Here is a 23,271-nt window from a genome sequence, read left to right on the forward strand (position 1 = left end):
TAATAATAATAATAATAATAACAAATAAAACAATAATAGTAAATAAACAAGTAAAACAGTTACGTTTATGGAATAGGTTTTGAAAAACGTGCAAAATCAGAAATACTGTATACTAAAAAATACTGAGGTATTGTCCAAAGATTGGTCATTTAGGAATCGGATGGCAGAGGGAAAGAAACTGTTCCTGAATCACTGAGTGTGTTCCTTCAGGCTTCTGTACCTCCTCCCTGATGGTAACAATGAGAAAAGGGTATGCTCTGGGTGCTGGAGGCCCTGAATAATGGACGCTGCCATGCTGAGAAGGACATGGTAAGGGAATTCCAATATCTGTGACGGTAGTGATGCGGATTGATAATGTGGTGTTTAATACCTGACTTCACTGACGGGAAATGTCATAGTACAGAAATAGGTAATATTGGCCCGATTAGCATCAGGCAATTTTCTGCCCCCTATCGGTCAAGGATGTGATTGCAGTGGAGCTGATGCAGACGTGTGTCATCAGGAGAATGGAACAGTTCAGATATCAGTGTCCGTTTGACCCCAATTCTCGTCCACAGCCCCTGTTCACTCATCGAACCAGTTGCTCCGAGCTCCCCCCCCCCCACCTGAAGACGACACTGATGCACGATGTACTTAGCTTCTGATCTCTCTCGTTTTGTGGCCCTTCGTGGCTCGTTATGTTGCGGTTTCTGATTAATCTTATCGATCACCGCTAAATCTTCTCCGCTGATCTCCTTTTAGATCAAACTCCTCAATCTTTCCAGAATCGATGACTGAAACGTCGATTGACGTCAGAGTATGTTTGAAGAAAGGAGATCGTCAGCCGGCATGAACACACGATCCAGAAGCAGCAGAAAGTCAATAACTGCGGTCCGCCACTCTCATGGGAAGCGTTGTCTGAGCAGTCGGTGCTGGAGTCTGCAGATACTGGAGGCGTTGTCTGAGAAGTCGGTGCTGGAGTCTGCAGATACTGGAGGCGTTGACTGAGCAGTCGGTGCTGGAGTCTGCAGATACTGGAGGCGTTGACTGAGCAGTCGGTGCTGGAGTCTGCAGATACTGGAGGCGTTGTCTGAGCAGTCGGTGCTGGAGTCTGCAGATACTGGAGGCGTTGTCTGAGCAGTCGGTGCTGGAGTCTGCAGATACTGGAGGCGTTGTCTGAGCAGTCGGTGCTGGAATCTGCAGATACTGGAGGCGTTGGTTGAGCTGTGGGAGCCTCGAGCGGGAAGCTGCGGATATGGGAGGCGTTGTCTGAGCAGTCGGTGCTGGAGTCTGCAGATACTGCCGGCGTTGGTTGAGCTGTGGGAGCCTCGAGCGGGAAGCTGACGATATGGGAGGCGCCTGATCAGTCGGGCGCCGTTTCACCGAATCAATGGGACGGAAATCAGAAAAAAGCGAAGTAGAAAATAGACGGAAACCTGAGGCCGGTGGCGCACGCGACGGGCGGACATGAGACACAGCGGCCGGAAAACGCAGGTGAGGCGAGCAGCAAAGTACGTGGCGCTTCGATGCGACTGACTCCAATGATGCGATCCGAAGGAAGTCAACAGTTTGAAGGTCGAAACAAATGGTTGGGAAGCAAATTTAGCAATCCAGCGGACGGCCGAGTGGGGTTAATAATAATTTTTGTGTATTTAAGAATTTATTCTAAGGCTGTAAGCTACTCTTTCGACCAAAGTAACAGAGAGTCAGACGGCAGGAAAAGTGATGTATATTGGGCTCAGTGTTAGTGACGGCCGATACTACAGATCGTATCCATGGCGACAGACATTACGAGTTGACATCAGATGAAATGAACAAGGACAAGCCTCTGTCAGGAACAGTATATGAAGCGTCACATCCACAGGGAGGAGTGGATGGAGCGTCACGGCCACCGGGAACAACTGATGAAAGGTCAAATCCTCCAAGAGCAGTGGATGTAGGGACACACAACCGGGAGACAAGGATGGTTAGTAACCACACCGGGATCAATGGATGTAGGGACACACAACCGGGAGACAAGGATGGTTAGTAACCACACCGGGTTCAATGGATGGAGGGGTAAATTCCATCGGCAGCAATAGATGTCCGGTCACCCCACCCCCTCCACACGGATCAATGACATCGGGTCATCCCCACCGGGTACTTCGGATGGACGCTTAACAAATATCCGGCACCGGCGAAAATAATTTCCCAGTCATTCCCCTATGTCCCTATCACGGTGATGTGATAGTAGATAAATTCTGTAGCATTCGTCAGCCACAGGAGGATGAAGCTGCCGGAGAGGGTGAAGAGCAAAACCACAGACCTCTTCCGGCTCTCCATCTCCGGGTCACTGCTGTTTCCCCCCTTGCTCTGACCCCTCAGCCCCCTACGGACCCGACTGGCCACTAAAATGTGCCTGACTGTCAGAGCGTTGAGCAGCAGAATTACACCGAATGGGAGAAATTGAGTCAACACGATGTCACATCAGTCATACGACACCCACGCCGGGTCAGTGATAACAGAACCAATGTACATTGTTAATGATCTCTCTGTAAGTGAAGTCGAGTGGGCCGTTTCTCAGATAGAACAGACCGCTAGATGGCGCTAGAACCACGGCCGCCGTTCTCCCCGTGCAGGACTTTGTTTTCAGTTTCTGACAGCAAATGGCAACAAACCGATCGAAGGTGAAAGTGACGGTGAACCAGACGGAACAGATCACGGCGATGCGGGACAGGACATGGAGAGCAGTGCACACAGAGAGGACGTTCAGGAAGCAAACGGAAAAATAATGATAATTGAGTTGATACAAAACGACCTCAGTGGTAATGACCAATAGATCCGCCGCTGCCATGGACAACAGGTACCGCGTGATGCAGAAGGAGAGGCCGCACTTTCCCCGGGACAGGATGACAATCGCCACTAAATTCACTGGAGAAAGAGAACGGAATGACATTAAAAAATATGATCCGTAATCAGGCACCCCCAACTTAATCGCCCTCCCCTATACATCAAGGCTAAGGTTGAGTTACTGTTAACCTCAGATTCACTGCTATCGGATTCCAATGATTCACGAGCGGTAAAGAATGTCATCTGATATCCGTCGTGAACAGTGTATTCATTCTTCTGAAATTTTGCCTCCTAGGCCTTGACTGCACGGTACAGGATACATATTTCCCTGCACCCAGACCGTCAATCATAAAAATCTACAGCGCATTTCAGGCCCTTCGGCCCACAATATTGCGCCGACCATCTAAACCCAGACAGAGGTTATCTGCAATATTTGCAAATCATTCGTCTTGCTCAGTATGAATGAATGCACAGGTCATTGTTTGAATGAAGCAGCTTCGTGACGGAGCATCCAGTCCACGTGATCCAATCCCCGTCACAGTACAGCCACGTCAGAAGCCAAGATGGTGAACATTCCTCTATTGCGAGTCGGTATTTCTTAAGCAAGGAGCACAAATTGCACGCGATACAAATTTTTTTGCCTCATAACGTCGAGACGATGTCGGAGTAGGGAAACATGACTCTGACAGGGGGATAGAAGTTACTTGCTGAGAATATCAACTGACCATCTCTGAATCTGACTGGTTGCCCTACTTACAAGTGAAGAGTGTTCCAGGTGACCCGAGAATCAGCACACGAAACATTTCCAATATATTATGCAAATTCCTATTTTGGATGCACTTCGCTTTTAATTTTCCTCATACATTACATTTATCCACATTATTTTTTTGTAATTGCCATGGATTTCCGCACACATCGAGGTTCACTAAATGGCAGTAAGTCATCCTGGCATCCTCATAATTCTGCAAATAACCCAATTTCATCTCGCCCGGAACGACAGGGGAAAAAAAAACATTCATGTAATTCTCCACATCGCCCAATTTCACATCGCCGGGAATGTCAGGAGAAAAAATGTATTCTGTCCTCATAATTCCCCACATCGCCTAAGTTCACATCACCGGGAACGCCAGAAAAGAATAACACGCCCGGTCCCGACCTGATCAATATAATCGATACAGTCTATATCATGGCAGACGGGTTTCATTCTGAGCGCACATGTGATTGCCTGCTGACATAAATCAGAATAATTTGTTGCCAGTATCTGTATTTTTCGTCTGACAACGATTGTTCAAACTGGCTCATCACTGTCTTTTCCACGGGGGAATTTATCCGAGATAATACTTATAATTTTCTACTTTATAGGGAATTAGAGAATCGTTCCTGTTATTGCTGATGGACTAGGCAGTTCAGAGAGATGGGGCCGAAAAGGAATAAAAGGGTGGCGAGAGGGGTGGAGAGAGGGTGGAGAGAATGGTGGGGAGAGGAGGATAGGGTGGGCAGAGAGGTGGAGAGAGAGGATAGGGTGGGAAGATGGGTGGAGAGAGGAGAGAGGATAGGGTGGGGAGAGGAGGATAGTGTGGTGAGAGAATGGTGGGGGAAGAGATGGAGAGAGGGGACCGAGGGAGAGAGAGGCTGAGGGAGTGGGTAGTGGGTCTCCTCTCCTCTCCTTACATTCTCTTTCTCCCCTCCCATCCTCAATCTGACCCCTCCCTCTCCCCCACCCCCCTGCAGAAAATGGTGGTGATCCACGCCAACCATCCCGCACCGCCAGACCTCGCCTCCATCTTGTCGGGCAAGCTGCCGCCCACTCCTGCCTCTGACAGGCCCCAGTGATGACACGTCCCCCTACTCCATGGGACAGCCTAAAAGGTTCGGTCCGGACGACCTGAGGCTTGGCCCGAAAGAAAAATCAAGGCGGGATTTTGGAGACGGAAGGGGAAGGAGGTAACGGTGCTAGTCACATTCCTCCCCCAGGGGAACCCCGCAGATTCTGCTCCCTTGTTACTAGCCGCCCTCTCCCACCCTCGGCTCCCGTCACTTCTAAAACACTCCGCTCCCTGTCCCCTCGCTCTCCCCTCTATCACCCCCCATCTTACCCTGGCTGGCGGCCATTTTGTGATGTTTACCATTGACTTCACCTCTCCCAGCATCGTAGAATGGCGCACATCCATTTCCTCACCTTTCACACACTTCCTGTTTATTCAATCTCAATTCCTTATCTCGCCTCCCCCTTTTCTCCCTCCTCACTTTCCCAACTCTCCATTTAACCTTCTGCCGACAGCCATTTTGTGACAGTGTAAGCGCTCCCCTCCCCTTTCTTGCCGTCCGTCTTATTTACGAAGGAAATGTCACCACCAACCCTTCCTCCTCTATTGAGTAAGTCACTCCCCCACACTTCCCATCCTATTCCTCCCCACCCTGTCCCATTATTCTCCCTCCCTCCTTGTCCCATCACTTCCCCTCCTTCCCCGTCACAACACTCCCCCCGCCATCCCCATACCATCGCTTCCGGTCCCTCCTCCTCCCATCACTTCCCCTCCCTGCCCGCTCCATCATTCCCCTTCCTCCCGATCACATCACTCCTGCTCCGTTTCTGTCGTTTCTCTCCTCCTCACCGCGTCTTTATATTTTCCATTTCGTCCACCAGTTTGTGTCAGGAACTTCCTCCCCTTTCCTACCCTATTGAGTCAATGACTTCGCCACGCTCACCGTCTCATCAGTCCACTCCTCGTTCCTTCACTCCTCTTCATCCCAAACCCCTCACACCTCCTCCCCAAAACCCACACGTATATGTGTATGTGTGAATATCTGAGATATATACATTAGTTTATTCAATGACAAAATTATTGCACTTAAAACATATGTACAATGCACAAGGCGATATAAAACACAAATTAAAATACGGTTATTACAATCAATAACTCACTCGATCCCGGGATTGTATCCAGGGGCACCGCATGTTCTTTCGCCATAGATTCTGTGTGTGACAGTGGCCATTGTAAGTCAGTGTCTCACTCCATCCCTGGCGGCCACATTAACCAAGGATTCGCCCATTTTAAATCAGCGCGTCCCTCCCTCTCTTGTGCTCACTTCTGCTAAAGCCGTCACTCTCTCCCCAGCGGCCATTTCAAGTGAAGCGTCGGACATCTCATCTCTCCCGGAAGTTTCGGGAGTCTCCCGCATATTGTTAGCGGCTCCCTGACGCCCGCAATTTATATAAAATATCACGGAAATCGTTTTTTCTTGGGAACGAGAGAGAGAGAGAGAGAGAGCGCCATGGCAGAGTATTGCAAAAACAGAAAATACAAAACGTACTTCACCCCAAACTACACTGAAGTTTACCCCTGCCTAAATAGGGGTCAAAATAATGACAGTGTTGCTCGCTGCACTGTCTGCAACAGTGACTTTTCTATTGCTCCTGCTGGGTTACATCTCTGTTGAGGTGAGTTTAACGTGTGTCATTCGTTCATCAGCATAGCTAACGCTATTTAAACTAGCTGACTTGCCGCTAAGGAGCTACTCTATTGCAGACATCCCACCTCTCCCGGGAGTTCCGGGAGTCTCCCGCAAATTGATGGCGTTACCTCCCTGAAATGAGTTTTTGTAGGGTGGGATTAATTGAATTCAACGTGTCCTTCACTCCTTCTCTGCCGTTCATTTTATCCAAGCCGTCGCTTCCTCCTTGGTCCCGTTTCAACCCGGCCGAACGGGGTCTCCTCAGTCAGCACATCTCTCCCTTTTTCCCAACAATATTAACGATGCTGACGGCCGTATTCAATCGCCGTCTCACCACCTCCCTCCACTGCGCTCACTTTAAACAAGGTATCACAAACCCGTCAGACAGTTTAAGAGAAGCAACGGCAATTTTCTGTCAGAGCAATAGGTCATTTTACATCGCCCCAATACCCCCTCTCTCTTCTCAATGTGCCACTGACTGCATTTCGGCCACTTTACCCGATGCGTCTCTCCCGCTCTGTTGTCTGTACATCACTCTCTCCCTGTCGGCCATTGTAACAAAGGTATCAGAGACTATTTCAGATCTGGCCGCCACTCCCTCTGATTTGTCACCTCCTGGCGTCCATTTTCTCTCAGTGCATCCCTCCCTCCCTGGACACGATTTTCAAAGCGCGAGTCACCTCTTCCCTATAGACAAAGTTATATTTGCGCGTCATTCTCTCCTTGGTATTAATTTTATATTCTGGTTTTAATCCAGAACCCAATATTTAATCAGCAAATAACTTTCCCCGTCCCCCCCCCCGTGATAATTTTCAGTCAGTGCACAATCCCCACCCTGTCGGTTCAATTTAACTCTGCCTCTCTCTCCCACTCTCTTGTCAGTATATCAATCCCTCCCTGCCGGCCATCAGAAACAAGGTAACCACGGCCAACTTAATTCCGCCCATCGCCCCCTCCCTGGCACCCATTGTCACTCAGCCCATCACTTTCTCCCCGGAGACCATTTTCAGTCAACCTTTCACTCCGTTCCTGGTGACCATTCTAAAGCCTTCTGTCGTTCCCTCCCTATTCATTTTTTTCAATCGGCAGCCCCTCTCAGGACAGACACTCTCGACCACCCTCCACTCGATAGGGAGATCGGGAACCGTACCCTGCATAACTTCCTGTGTGTTATGTGGACACCGGGAACCGGGTGCAATGAATCTCCCGGCGTTGGGACATGGAAACCATAAACATCTCTCGCACACACCCACCCCTCCCCCCATCTTCAGGAAGTCGTGCCGAAGGTCCTTCCGTCTGATCGTATCCACCGTCAGTGTTACAAAGCCGTCAACATCTACACGACCCTCGACTTTCCGTGTGACTAATAAACCCATCGGCGTTCCCGTCAGATTTCGTTAACCCCGCTCCGAGTTCTGTCCAATACAGAACTCAAGCGTCCCCGCCAATTCCCAAGATCCCATTTCCCTTGGCAATGAACTGAAAGGAGTCCCATTGGGAGGTAGATGGTGTGAGTGAATGGGAAGGGTCATATCCCACTGGGAGATCGGACGACAGGAATGATTGGGAAGGGGTGCAGACGGTGGGGGTAAATGGGAAGGGGCGGGGCTCACTGGCAGGCAAACAGTGGAAGTGAATGGGAAGGGGTGGGGTCTATTGGAAGTTTGGACGATGCAAACGAATGGGTAGGAGTGCGTACCGTTAGGAATGTGGATAGTTGGAGTGAATGGGAAGGGGTGGTGTCATTGGGAGTGCGGATGGTGTGAATGAATGTGAAAGAATGGCATTTGATTGAGATCACGGTCACGTGGGAAGACTCGAATCCACATATTCGGAGGAAGCTGCGCCACTGGACAACAGGCGGAAATACGTCACTACGAGAACGCTTCCGATGTCAATGAGCTCAAGACTGGAGCCGATTGGGAATTTCCCCGGGCTGAAACCGTTGGGAATTTCCCCGGGCGCGTGGCCATTAAATGTGAGCGCGGAGTTAAAGTGGAAAGGGCAGTTAAAGCGGAAGGTTTAGTTAAAGGGGAGGGCGGGGAATCGGCCAGATAGTCCCCAACCCCCGGACGGGGATGTTCACACATTCAGATGTTCACAGATCCACTCTCAGTTCGGGTCTGAGTTCCTGCAGAGATCTTAGTTCCTTCCCCCCGGTCTCACTGAAAAGATTCTCCACAAGCCTGAAACAGATGACACGACAGTGTCAGTAACAGGGGACCGGGGTTAATGTTTCAAGAACACTCACAGACAAATATCACCAGAAAACCCGCGGATCCGCGGATATTTTATCACATTGAACATTAACAAACACTCACCAGATCCACTCCAGACTCGGGAGGGTCAGTATGAGGCGGCGGAGAGCAGGGACAGATCGGTCTGTCAGCGAGTTTGATTCCAGCATCAGCCACGTCAGTGATCGGTTTGTTCTGAGAGCGGAGGCGAGATCCTCGGCACCAGAATCTGTGAGACCGACATTCATCAGCCTGGAGATGAGACAGATTGAGGGTGAAGGACACAGAGAGACAGGAGCCACTACAAATCCCCAGTGTTTATCAGTAACACAATTACTGATCACATTAATGTTCAGTGTCAGACACCCCGTGACTGTAAACACAATCTCCCACCGTCTGGTACTTACCACAGTTCCTGTATTTTACACGCCGGGTTCCTCAGAGCCGCAGACACCAGTTTCACTCCTGAATCTCCCAGTTTATTATAACTCAGGTCCAGCTCCGTCAGAGATGGGTTTGTACTGAGAGCGGAGGCGAGAGCCTCGGCACCAGAATCTGTGAGACCGACATTGTCCAGCCTGCAGATGAGAGAGAGTGAGGGTGAAGGACACAGAGAGACAGGAGACGGTACAAATCCCCAGTGTTCATCAGTAACACAATTATTGATTATTTTCTTCAGCACGACTGCGCAAGTCGGCCAGTGAGAACAGCGAGAAGAGTTTAAAAGGAAGACAGATTTACAGAGCGAGCGTCAGAGGAACGGGAGACAGGGTAGAAAGGCTTTGGCTCAACGGGGCTTCGGAGATAAAGGGTCGAGGCGAGGTTGGTTATCTGTTTACAGTACAGACAGAGGGTATGTGTGTGAGGCTGGTTTTCTGTGCTCGGTGTCAGATGTGGGAGATCCTGGAGACTCCCAGCCTCCCGGACGGCAACATCTGCACCCGGTGTGTCGAGCTGCAGCTCCTTAGAGACCGAGTTAGGGAACTGGAGATGCAGCTCGATGACCTTCGTCTGGTCAGGGAGAGCGAGGAGGTGATAGAGAGGAGTTACAGGCAGGTGGTCACACCGGGGCCACGGGAGACTGAAGAAATGGGTCACAGTCAGGAGAAGGAAGGTCAAGAAGCAGTTACTAGTGAATACCCCAGTGGCTGTACTCCTTGACAATAAGTACTCTTGTTCGGGTACTGCTGGAGGCGGGTGGCCTACGGGGGTGAGGAAGCGACAGTCCCCGTCCCTCTGGCACAGTGTCTGGCCCTGTGGCTCAGAAGGGTAGGGAAAGGAAGAGGAAGGCAGTAGTGATAGGGGGCTCTATAGTTTGGGGGTCAGAAAGGAGATTCTTTGAATGCAGGAAAGAAACGCAGATGGCAGTCTGCCTTCTAGGTGCCAGGGTACGGGATGTTTCAGATGTCCTACAGTGGGAGGGAGAACAGCCAGAGATCATGGTACATATTGGTACCAATGACAGGCAGGAAAATGGAAGAGGTCCTGAAAGAGTACAGAAGTAAGTTGAGAGGCAGTACCACAAAGGTGGTAATCTCGGGATTACTGCCTGTGACACGTGGCAATGAGAATAGGAATAGGATGAGGTTGAGGATAAACGCGTGGCTGAGGGATTGGAGCAGGAGGCAGGGATTCAGAATTCTGGATCATTGGGAGATCTTTTGGAGCAGGTGTGAACTGCACAAAAAGGACGGGTTGCACTTGAATCCCAGGGCGACCAATATTTGGCGGGGATGTTTGCTGAGGCGACTGGGGAGAATTTAAACTAGACGTGCTGGGTGGGGGCGAAGTGATGTGATGGAGGAAAGGTAGGATGGCTCAGAAATAGAGAACATTTGGAGACAGTGCGTAAAAGAGGATAGGCAGGTGATAGAGAAGGGACGCGCTCAGTCCGATGGTTTGAGATGTGTCTATTTTAATGTGAGGAGTATTACGAGCATATGAGCCTAGGAGAATGGATCAGCACTTGGAGATATGATGTTGTGGCCATTACAGAGACTAGGATGGTGCAAGGGCAGGAATGATAACTTCAAGTGGCATGTTTTAGATGTTTCAGGAAGGAAAGGGAAGGAGGCAAAAGAAGTGGGGTTGTGACACTGTTGATCAGAAATGGTGTCACGGCTGCAGAAAAGGAACAAGTCATGGAGCGGTTATCTATGGAGTCTCTGTGGGTGGAAGTTAGGAACAGGAAGGGGTCGATAGCTCTACTGGGTGTTTTGTACAGACTACCCAACAGTAACAGGGACATAAAGGAGCAGATAGGGAGACAGATTCTGGAAAGGAGTAATAATAACAGGGTTGGTGAAGTGTGAGTTTTTAATTTCCCAATTATTGATTGGCATCTCCCTAGAGTGAGGGGTTCAGATGGGGTGGAGTTTGCTAGGTGTGTTCAGGAAGGTTTCTTGACACAATATGTAGATAAACCTACAAGAGGGGAGGCTGTACTTGATCTGGAACTGCGAGATGGACTTGGCCAGGTGTCAGGTCTCTCAGTGGGACAGCATTTTGGAGATAGTGATCACAATTCTATCTCTTTTATCATAGCATTAGAGAGGGATAGGTACAGGCAAGTTAGGGAAACCTTTAACTGTAGTAAGGAGAACTATGAGGCTATCAGGCTGGAACTTGTCAGCATAAATTGGAAACAGATGTTCTCAGGAAAACGGACTGAAGAAATGTAGAAAATGTTCAGGGGATATTTGCGTGGGGTTCTGAGTAGGTACATTCCAATGAGACATGGAAAGGATGGTCGGGTACAAGATCAGTGGTGCACAAAGACTGTTGTAAATCCAGTCAGGAAGAAAAGAAGAGCTTACGAAAGGTTAAAAAAAACGAAGTAATGATATGAATCTGGAAGATTATAAGACTGGCAGGAAGGAGCTTAAGAATGAAATCAGGAGAGCTAGAAGTGGCCATGAGAAGGCCTTGGCAGACAGCATTAAGGAAAACCCCAAAGCATTCTGCAAGTATGTGAAGAGAAAGAGGATAGGACCAACCAAGTGTGACAATGGAAAAGTGTGCATGGAACCGGAGGAAATAGAGGAGGTATTTAATTAATCATTCATTTCAGTATTCGTGACTGAAAAGATCTTGGTGATTGTAGGGATGACTTGCAGTGGACTGCAAAGCTGGAGAATGTAAATATTAAGAAAGAGGATGTGCTGGAGCTTTTGGAAAACATCAAGTTGGATAAGTCACCGGGAGATGGCGGGACGTACCCCAGGCTACTGTGGGAAGCAGGGGAGGAGATTGCTGAGCCTCTGGCTATGATCTTTGCATCATGAGTGAAGACGGGAGAGGTTACGGAGGATTGGAGGGTTGTGGATGTTGTTCCCTTTTTTCAAGAAAGGGAGCAGGGATCGCCCAGGATATAATAAGCTAGTAAGGCTTACTTCAGTGGTTGGTAATTTGATGGAGAAGATCCTGAGGGGTAGGATTTATGAACATCTGGAGAGGCAAAATATCATTAGGAATAGTCAGCTTGGCTTTGTCAAAGGCAGGTCGTGCCTTACGAGCCTGATTGAATTTTTTCAGGATGTGACTTACCACATTGATGAAGGAAGAGCGGTAGATGTAGTGTATATGGATTTCAGCAAAGCATTTGATAAGGTACCCCATGCGAGGCTTATTGAGAAAATTACGAGACATGGGATCCAAGGGGAGATTGCTTTGTGGATCCAGAACTGGCTTGCCCGCAGAAGGCAAATTGTTGTTGTAGACGGGTCATATTCTGTATGGATGCCGGTTCCAGAATTGTGCCTCAGGGATCTGTTCTGGGACCCCTAGTCTTTGTGATTTTTATAAATGACTTGGATAAAGAAGTGGAGGGATGGGTTAGCAAATTTCTTGATGACACAAAGGTTGGGGTTGTTGTGGATAGTGTGGACGGCTGTCAGAGGTTACAGGGGGACATTGATAGAATGCAAAACTGGGCTGTGAAGTGGCAGATGGAGTTCAACCCAGTTAAGTGTGAGGTGCTTCACTTTGGTATGTCAAATATAATGGCAGAATATAGTATTAATGGTAAGACTCTTGGCAGAGTGAAGGATCAAAGGGATCTTGGAGTCAGAGACTATAGGACACTCAAAGTTGCTATGCAGGTTGACTCTGTGGTTAAGAAGGCGTATGGTGTATTGGCCTTCATCAATCGTGGAATTGAATTTAGGAGCCAAGAGGAAATGTGGCAGCAATATAGGACGTTGGTCAGACCCTACTTGGAGTACTGTGCTCAGTTCTGGTCGCCTCACTATAAGAAGGACGTGGAAGCCATACAGGAGAGGAGATTTACAAGGTTGTTGCCTGGATTGGGAAAAATGCCTTAGGAAAATAGGTTGAGTAAACCCGGCCTTTTCTCTTGGGGTGACGGAGTATGAGAGGTGACTTCAGAGAGGCGTACAACGTAATGAGAGGCATTGATCATGTGGATAGTCAGAGGGTTTTCCCCAGGGCTGAAATGGCTAGCACAAGAGGACATATTTTTAAGGTGCTTGGAAGCAACTACAGAGGAGATGTCGGGGGTAAGTTTTCCTTTTACGCAGAGAGTAGTGAGGGTGTGGAATAGGCTGTCATCAACGTCAGAGGAGGCGGAACCGATAGGGTTTTTAACTCCTCGATAGATAGACAGAGCTCAGAAAATAGTGGGCTATGGGTAAAGCCTAGGTAGTTCTAATGTATGGACATGTTCGGCACAGCTTTGTGGACCGAAGGGCCTATATTGTGCTGTATATTTTCTCTGTTTCTTTCTTTCTACTGATCACGTTAGTGTTCAGTGTCAGACATCCAGTGACTGTAAACACAACCTCCCACAGTCTGGTACTTACCCCAGTTTCTGTATTTTACACTCCGGGTTCCTAAGAGCCGCAGACACCAGTTTCACTCCTGAATCTCCCAGTTTATTACCACCCAGGTACAGCTCTGTCAGTAATGGGTTTGTACTGAGAGCGGAGGCGAGATCCTCGGCACCAGAATATGTGAGACCGACTCCCCTCAGCCTGGAGATGAGAGAGAGTGAGGGTGAAGGACACAGAGAGACAGGAGACGGTACAAATCCCCAATGTTTATTAGTAAGATAATTACTGATCACATTAATGTTCAGTGTCAGACACCCACTGACTGTAAACACAAACTCCCACAGTCTGGTACTTACTCCAATTTGTTTATTTTACACTCCGGGTTCCTCAGAACCGCAGACACCAGTTTCACTCCTGAATCTCCCACGTCATTCTCCCGAAGTCTAAACACAAACAGACAGATTGATGAACAAAGTGATTCAAACCGTGTGTCTGACGGAATTTCTCTCACTCGGATAGTTCAGGAAACAGTAAACCCTTCAGTCAATCACTGATCGGAGTTCCCATCACTGTCAATATCACTCACTGCCCAGCTCCATCGTATTCACCGAATGTCAGCAATTTAGTCTATCGGTGTGACCCTGTAAACCCCACATATTCTGTCTCATTCCCCGATGGCTAAAAAAGTGTACCTGATGTGAAAGGGTCGGAAAGTGCAGGGATGAACGATGGGAGAAACTGTCAGAGTGAGGAAGATTTGTGAATGAGGCCATGTCGATGGAAGACAGTGGAAGAGATCCCACCTCAGGAAATGGGATAGGAAGACAGATCCTGCAGGAGGAAGAAGCTGTGGGTGAGAGATCCCACAGGAGGAAGGGAATGCGGATGAGAAGACGCACACGAGTATACCGAAGGGAAAAGATAATCCAATAAGATGGGATGATCCAGAAATAGATTGCAAGGGAGGGGTGGGTCTGAACTGTGGCCCACAATCAGGAGAGGAGATGCGCACATGGGGTCTGGGTATCTGGTAGTGAGCACAGTCACACAGTCACACTGATGGTCATAGTCACACACGGGGAAGGGCTGGGGAGGACAATCTCACAATGATATTTCTTTCCTTCTCACTGAGACAGTCTGCTGACGGTCTCTTGTCTCTCACCGGGAAGGGGGTGTGAATCTCTGACCCACCTGCTGCAGTCAGTGTCAGTCTGGGTGTCAGTAACAGTGAGAAGGAACATTGTCAATAGACGTGTCACAGGCAGTGAGAAACACGGCCATTCCTGTGATTTACTACCATTAACCCAATGGGCGTTGTTCACTGATCTGCTGAAGTATCCAAAATCCCTTCACAAAGAACCACAGAACCCTCCCGTCCTTGGGGAATTACTGACCGATCCCCAGATCATTTGTCACAATTCTTCACAATCTGATTTACTACAATTTTTCTCAAATCCCTTTACATTGAAACAACACAATGGAACAAATTCACAGTTCAGAGTGAGAGATAAATCAAGCTACCTCACGTCCAGGCACTTGTGCAGCCCGGGTCCCAGCCGCTGGAATCCTTCACACTGAATGTGGCATTTCTCCAGGACGAGGTGTTTTATTGTATCACAGAGTCCGATGACATGCGACAGGACCGCACAGTCAATTGGGGTCAGTGTCATTTCACGGAATGAAAGTGATTCCACAGATCCCAGTACGGCCTGAGCCAGTCCACGATTCTGAGACTCAAACAGGTAGTGCAATGTGTTCAGGAGGCTCCTTTTACCAGCTTCACTCTCTGTGTTTCCACTCTGGCGTTTAACCTCCTCCTTCACCCAGTCAATCACCCGGCAGGTTGTTTCATTTGGAAATGGACCCAAAATCTCCTCCAGGCCCCGAGCTGTCATTGGGGAGGAGAGACCAGCAACAAAACGGAGAAATACCTCAAATCGCCTATCTGTCGTGTTCTGGGCTTCAGTGAGCAATTTCTGGATATCCCCGGGATGTGGATTCAGGAATTGTGCGACAGCAGCTACGAACTCTTGGATAGTGAGGTGTGGGAATGTGTACAATATGCCCCGGGCAGAATCCTCTCTCTCCAAATGCTCCATCAGGAACCCGGACAGGAACTGGGAAGGCTGCAGATTGTACTTGATCAAATCTTCATCTGCAAACACAATCTTCTTCTCAGACACTCCTCTGAAGGCCATCTGACCAATCTTGAGTAACACATCACGGGGGTTCTCAATCTCAAGGCCAGGGTTTTTCAGGATGTTGTAAATATAGTAGGTGTACAGTTCGGTGATGGTCTTGGGAACTCGCTGCGGGTCCCTGACTCTTTGTGTGAAGAAGGGGCCCAGTGCCAGAGCGAGGATCCAACAGTAGGAGGGGTTGCAGCTCATCGTATACAAGATCTCGTTCTCCGTCACGTGTTTGAAAACAGCAGCTGCCACAGTCTGATCTTCAAAATACCTGATGAAATATTCCTTCCGTTTCTCACCAACAAATCCCAAGATTTCAGCCCACACACTGATCTCAGCCTTTTCCAATAAATGTAACGCAGAGGGACGGCTGGTCACCAGCACTGAACACCCTGGGAGCAGCTTGCCCTGGATTAAACTGTACACAATGTCAGACACCTTGCACTTGAATTCAGGATCTGTGCATGTGGACGGAGGTTCTATGTCTGTCCCACTGTCAGTAAAAACAATTTTGTCATTGAATTCATCCAAACTATCGAATATAAATAGCAATCCCTCTGGGCTCTTCCAGACCTCTCTCAGGATATTCCCAAAGTAAGGATACTGATCAAGAATCAGTTCCCTCAGGTTTAGTCTGCAGTTAATGAAATTTAAATCCCGGAATTTGAAACTGAAGACAAACTGGAATTGTTGGTATATTTTCCCCTTGGCCCAGTCGTAAACAATCTTTTGTACCATTGTTGTTTTCCCGACCCCCGGGACTCCGGCCACTGCTGCCGAAATCCCAGATTTGGATTTACTCCGGGAAGAGCTGCTCTGGAACAACTGATCAGTCCGGATTTTTTCCAGCTTTCTGCGGAGATGTCTCTCTCTCAGTTCTTCATGCTGTCTGCCTCTTGCCAGGAACTCATGTTCCACCAGTGTCCGATCTCGAACAGTAGAAATGACCGTGAGCTCAACGTATCGATCATCCAGCTGGAAAACCTTCACCTTCTCCCTCATCAGGATCGTGTTCACTCTCAGTGTTTCAGTTTGTGCCCGCAGAGTCTCCTTGTGTTTCTGTTGAACATCTTCCATGGAAACAAAGAACGTTGTCAAAAAATTAAATAACTCTACTGACAAAGAACTTTATAACTGCATTTCAACATTCAGTGTTTGAGATTACATGAATTAAATTCATACTTCCATGGATATTAGGACAATTTAAGATTCTGTTCACAGATACCAGAGTTGACAGTGATGAAAGTCCCAGAAAATATCCAATCCTCATATTCTGACACTAATTACTTGTGAAGGTGAGCATTCCCCTGATATTCTATTCCAATCCTTTCTGCACTCCCGTTATAGATTTCACTATACTTAAAGCATTGTTTGCATCATTAACAGGCAATGTTAATGTTGATCTGGTGTGGAAATATGGAGAGCAGGATACTGCATTTTGGCAAATCTACACATTGGGGAGTCACAGGTGTCCACTGCTCTTGCATCAAAACAGTAACAGAATATGCGGGAAGTACTCAAGTCGGGCAGCAACTGTGGAGAGAATCACAGTGAAGTTTCGGATTGATAACCCATTGGAACAACAAGAATGAAAATGGGTTTAGTTTTCAGTCTCAGTAATGGACGAGCGGAGGAAAGATGGAAAGGAATCTCCGTGATTCCTTAAGCGTCTCACTGGTGTACATCGTGTGTGTGGAGAGGGTGGTGAAGTTTTGGTAACTGCTACTGATCAGTCTGGCAGGTGGAGTGTGGGGCACTGTATTATGCTGCTTCCGCCTATCAGAGTCGACCATGGATGTTGCGTCCCAGCTGACTAGATACGCAATCCAGGACACTCTTCCATTGGTTAACATCCTCTCTTATGATAGTGTCTTTATTTTTATGGGTTATGCTTTCATTTCCGTTCAGTGATGTGTACCCTTTATCAGGAATGCTTATGCCTGTATGGCGTGCTGAATCCTCCTTGCGTTGATTAAAATATATCCTTAGAGCTAATTATGGATTTCAGAGAAGGCAAGATGAGGGAACACAACACACCAGTCCTCATAGAGGGATCTGATGTGGAAAGAGTGAGCAATTACAAATTCCTGGCTATCACTATCTCCGAGTATCTAACCTGGACCTAATATATCGATGCAGTTACTGAGAAGGCACAACAGTGGCTATATTTCATCAGGAGTTTCCAACATCACTCGAATATTTCTACAGGTTTAACTTCTACAGCTTTAACTCCCCATGAACCGTCTGGTTCATGGGGAGTACTGTACAGGATCTGAGTAAAGCGCACACTCAACGATTCAGGAAAAACTTCTCCTCTGAGATCCAGTTTCTGAATGGACATTGAACCCATCGATAGTGACTCACTAAACTCTTTTTTTATTTCTATTTCTACACAACTTATTTAATTTTATTTCATAGAATCCCACAGACATGCATAGCTATATATGCTATATATGGTTTCTTTAGAAATTAGTTCCATTATTTGAATTAACTGTTTTTACTTTACTGATGCAAGAACAGCTAATTTCCAATCATCCCCGTGAAGCTGTGTCAAGGTATCATTCGTTTATTTTGTTTTTCTGATTTGATGCAGTGATTTTTGTCCGTTTCGGTAAATTAGAAAGCGGATTTAAAACTAGACAAAACCATACTGGGCCTTGTATTTGCTCTGGAAAATGCCTCCATTTACAAAATACAAACCGTTTGTATTCTGATAACAGTAATTGTTCCTTTGTGGTTGTTAATAGGGTGATTATTGGACGCCAATGCTTCATCAGATGTTGTAGAAATTTCACAAAGACATCTGTCCAAAAATTATTTAACTTTATAGAAGACCAAAACTTTAAGGTAGTTAAAGTAGCCACCTCACGTTGCATTTATCACAGGTCCGATTTATATTAGAAAAAAAATATGCGCTAGATTATCTTTTGACATATGCGTCTTGTGCACTACCTTGAACTGAATCAAGGAGTGACGGGAGCAGAGAGATGAATTGCTAACTAAATGAGAAATTTTATTCCATTGATCAGCTGAAAATTACTCCTGCAGTTCCATTTCCCAAGCACATTTAACCTTATCATTAGACATAATTTGTTAATATAATATTATCATAATATTAATTATATTATAATAAATTATAATATAATTTATAATATATAAATTTCTACAATATCTAATGAAACATTGGCATACAATAATCGCCCTATTAACAACCACAAAGGAACAACCACTGTCATCAAAATAAAAGGTGGCATTTTCCAGAGCGAATACAAGGTTGTCTATATATAATAACCATCGATACTTTCTGAAGTGGTTTAAGCTGAAAAATAGCATCTATCATATTTGGTAAATGAACAAATAGATAATTCGGTAACAAATCGTGTAAAAATTTCCTAACTTGTCAATATCTAAAAAATTGTGCATTAGATATATCATATTCATCTAATAGCTGCGAAAAAGACATTAAACAATTCTTTAAAAACAAATCTAAAAAAGTTTTTATTCCGTTAATTTTCCATGTTAAAAAGACCTCATCCAGAATTGATAGTTTAAAAAAAAACAGTAAAGGTGGATATGACTAGAGAGAACAAAGTTTTTTGAACGTTAGCAAAAATCTTATGCTTGGACCTACAACCTAATTCACTTGCGGCAATCTTTGGGATAACTCCAAAGGAAGCAAGAAATGTTCCTGCTTCCTCTCAACGTATGATATCTTTTTCAACTTTATTGGCCAGGAGAGATATTTTGTTCCCAATCGATCCACTCTGATTTTTTTCTGGCTTTCCGCCATTATGTCATGTTTAAGCTTGGAGTAATTTAGAAGTCGGACGCTTGATGCATCTATTAACTTTGAGCAAACCTGGCGACCTTTCATTCAATATTTCCATATGCTCTAATTTTTTTTTTGTACTTTTTTAGGTAACTTTTTTTCTTCTCTGCGAAATTTCAGATTTCACCAGAAAGATTTTTTCTTTCTTTGGTAATTATATCCTCAAAATGAACTGCCCAATTCTCTTTTTTTTGTTGTTTGTTTTTGGTTAGTTTAGTGGTTTATTTTTTCTTTCTCAATAATAGAAATTTGTGCCTTTTTTTATGAATTATTAAGTGGAGCTACGGTTCTTTTTTTATATTCACTTAATATTATACTATACATGATTTTGACAGTGTATGTTCCTTTCTTTATTAGTACTTTTATTGAAATATGCATTTGATATAACTTCTCTGATTTGTATCTATCCTTATATTTTTTAAATTAATAAAAAAATTGAAAATAAAAAAAATCACAAAGATTGCGTGCATCTTACATATATTAGGAAATTATCTTAAACAGGCGAGGGACAGAATCAAATGCTTTTTGATAGGCTATATAATATTGAAAGTTTTCTGCTTTCCCAGGTCTTGCTATAGAATTACATAATCTTTTATCAGTTGTTCCTTAAATCCGTTCATACCCAAGCTGTATTCTTACCACTCTTCTGTATGTCTTTTGTGGGCATCTAAGTGAGCGGTAATTAGTTCCGAGATGCACGATGTTACAATTTTATATATAAAATTTGTCTTATTATTAATAAGCCAATAATAACATAGTAGGTGACCATTTAGTAGTCTTAAAAAGCAGAAGTAAAGCTGTCCTTGAGGCTGGTGGTACATACCTTCAGCCTTTTATATCTTCTGCCCCATGGTAATATGAAAGGGGGAATGTTTGTGATGGGTTAGGGATCAGCAGCGACTTCTTCCAGGAATTGAATTCTTCCAGGAGGGGACAAAGGTGATGGATGAAGTTACACATGGATATTGTCTGCTTGGATATTAGTTGGGTGTTTGACAAGATCCCACATGGGAGGCTCATACAGAAAATTATCATGCTTGGGAACACTGGTACCCATCCTGCCTGGCGGGGACCCACACTGGGAGAAATTTCTTTCGCTGGTGGGTGGTGAATCTGAGAAATTAATGTCATGGACAGCTGAGGAAAACAAGCAGTTGAGTATATTTAAAATGCAGGTTGATATGTTCCTGATTAGGAAGAGTGTCAACATTTACTGTGATAATGGGGCAGAGAGGAATTGAACAGCAAACTCACTGAGCCGAATGGCTTAATTCTGCTCCTGGATCTTATGGTTTTAGGGAGCATCTGGAGTATTGTATTCACTTCTGATTGTCCAGCTCTTTCAAGGATTGGAGAGGGTGCAGAACAGGTTCATCAGGGTGTTGCCTGGATTCGGTGGCATGTGTTACAAGTAGAAGTTTGATAAATTGGGTTTGTTTATTCTGGAGTTAGACTAGAGATCTGACAGATGTGTATAAAACAGAGAGATAAGAGTTTGGGTAGTCTGAATTTTGCTGTTGTTTTGTTATCACATATGACTGGTGTCTAGTACCTGAGTGCATTTGGTTAGGGTGAGATGGGGTAAATTTACAGCACATGGGTAGTTTTTTTTCACGTGGTAGTGGATGCCTGGAATTTATTGCGTGAGTCATGTCGGAGGCAATTATGATCTAGATTCCCCTAGATATACACATGAAATGTGCAGTAAATGCGGGGGTATGGTCAATAATAAAAAAAGAGGAAGCCAAAATATTTTTAAGAGTAAAAGTAGTGAGAGGGTCTACATTGGACTACTGAAAAATGACGTTGTAGATGTAGTAATGGGTGAAAAGGAAATGTCAGACATCTGTGGAAGTCACTAGCAGAATTACAAAATGTAAAGGGCATCAATGAACAGATTTGAGTGCAGCTGCTATTACGAAGGAGAAGGTGGTTCCGTATCTGAAAGGTCTGAAGATAGGAAAGTCACCTGGACTGGGTCATACAGTGTATCAGGAACCTGCCTGGGGTGTGTGGGCAGTCCCAGAGGGGGAGGACCTGGATTCAAGGCTCCAGCAGAACCAACAGCTGGATTAGTAGAAAAATACATTGCAGAATATTCAGGCTGCAACGAGAGATTCTCTGAATTGAAACCTGAAAAGAGATCAGTGATTAATGGTGAATTTTGATTTCCAGGTTCTGCCAAGGCACTTCACTGAGATCTGGTTTGAACTCTGCAGTTCATCACTCACCGTTCAGTTGAGGGGGTAATTGAGATAACCCTTGGGCGATGGTCATGTATTCCTGTGGATCGGGACCTGTTCAAATAAAAACGTCCATGAAAACAGAACTAAAATAATTAAAACTGCTAATTCCAATGTGCCCTTGTGTTCAGTGCGTGTTTTTAACATACCGAGCTCCTGTATTTCCCTCAGTATTCTGTCCAACTTCGGTAACTCAGTCCTCCACTTCACAAAGGATACCCACATCGCCCTCCGGGCCCGGGAGCCTTTGCCCATCACCAAACTGAGGAAGAGTCTGGAACTCTCTGTCCGGTTTCCCTTCTCTGTCAGCTCAGTGACTTTCTATAAGAGGGAAACAAAGAATCTATCGTGGAGCAGACAGAAAAACATGGGGAATGTGCAGGAAAATATCTGTTCATCGTCCCAGTAGCTTCCGTACAGATGCAGTCACTGCGCTGCTGCCTCATCCTCTCTGGGTTCAGTCATTAACAGAGAAACAGTACCTGAAGGAAATTCTAAATCAATAGTGCGTAAACATAAAGATTTAGTGACATCCTGTAACTTGATTAATTTACTTGTTCATCAATGTGCAACATTACATCAATAAGATGTGACAATATGAGCGGAAAATAGGGGAAAGCAAAAAGCAAGGGAGCAAAAACTGGATGGTGGGCATCACTGAATCGTGGCTGAAAGAAGATCATATTTGGGTGCTTAAATCCAAGTATAAATATTGAATCGAAGGACAGGCAGGTAGGTGAAAGTATTGGGTTGACTCCGTTGTCATTAAAAATGAAACGTCCTGAGAAAGAGGTGATATCGGATTGGACGATATAGATGTTAAGAAACTGTATAGGCAAAATGACCCTGATGGAAATTATATACAGGCCTGTTTACAGTAGCCAGGATGTAAGCTACAAATTGCAACGGGAGAGAGAAGGGGCATGTAAGAATGTGAATGATAAAATTATCCTGGGGGAATTTGAATATGCAGGTAGCTTTGAAAAATCAGGTCGGTGCTGAATCCTGAGTCAGGGAAATTGTAGAATGCCTATGAGATGGCTTTTGAGAGAAGCTTATGATTGAGCCCGCTAAAGGAAAGGCGGATCTAGTTCTGTGTTGTGTATTGCACAGGATTTCCTCAGGAAGCTTAAGGTAAATAAACCGTTAAAAGGCAGTGATCATAAAATAAAGGAACTCGCACTGCAGTTTGAGAGGGAGAAGGGAAAGTTAGATGTATCAGTATTTCAGTGGAATAAAGGAAGTGCAGAGGTATGAGAGAGGAGCTGGGCAAAAAAGTAAATTAGAAAATGACACTAACGGGGTCAAGAGCAGAGCAGGGATGGCCGATTTTTCTCGGAGCCAATTCAGAAGGCGCAGGACAAATGATCACAAACATGTAGAATTATTCTAAAGGGAGGATGATCAACCGTAGCTGACGAGGTAGTCAAAGCATCACAAAAGCAAAGGAGAGGGTACAGAATATTACAAAATATAGTAGAAAGCTGGAGGGCTTGTATGTTTACAAACCAACAGAAGGCAATGAAAATTCTGTAATTAGAGAAAATATGAAATATGAAGGTACGAAAGCGAATAACGTAATATAGCTTAACAAAAGGTTCGTATGATATATGAAGAGTGAAATAGAGGAAAGTGGATATTGGGGTACTGGAAAATGACAGTAGAGAGGCATGTCAGTGGACAAGGAAATGGCGGAATTTATTAGTACGTATTTTGCGT

At 45.6% G+C, this 23,271-nt stretch overlaps 1 protein-coding gene across 1 annotated transcript; it reads right to left on the reverse strand.

Moving 5' to 3' along the window:
* Positions 1 to 8,067: 8,067 nt before the first annotated feature.
* On the reverse strand, positions 8,068 to 15,186 carry LOC132387681 (NACHT, LRR and PYD domains-containing protein 3-like). Its single transcript, XM_059960054.1, has 5 exons — positions 14,813 to 15,186; positions 13,648 to 13,734; positions 13,322 to 13,492; positions 8,909 to 9,079; positions 8,068 to 8,113 (listed from the first exon to the last, which is right to left on the reverse strand). The coding sequence occupies exons 1-5, from the start codon at positions 15,184 to 15,186 to the stop codon at positions 8,068 to 8,070; spliced, it is 849 nt and encodes a 282-aa protein (XP_059816037.1).
* Positions 15,187 to 23,271: the final 8,085 nt, after the last annotated feature.

Source organism: Hypanus sabinus, unplaced genomic scaffold (assembly GCF_030144855.1).
Source record: "Hypanus sabinus isolate sHypSab1 unplaced genomic scaffold, sHypSab1.hap1 scaffold_209, whole genome shotgun sequence".
Taxonomy (NCBI): Eukaryota; Metazoa; Chordata; class Chondrichthyes; order Myliobatiformes; family Dasyatidae; genus Hypanus; species Hypanus sabinus.

Bases quoted from the DNA above. Each gene is read 5' to 3' on its own strand.
- LOC132387681 (XM_059960054.1), bottom strand. From the start codon at position 15,186: ATGACAGCTCGGGGCCTGGAGGAGATTTTGGGTCCATTTCCAAATGAA. The intron at 13,493-13,647 runs GTAAGTACCAGA...TCTCATCTCCAG, and splicing joins TGTAAAATAAACAAATTGGA to GCTGAGGGGAGTCGGTCTCA. The intron at 8,114-8,908 runs GTAAGTACCAGA...CCTGTTGTCCAG, and splicing joins TGTAAAATACAGGAACTGTG to TGGCGCAGCTTCCTCCGAAT.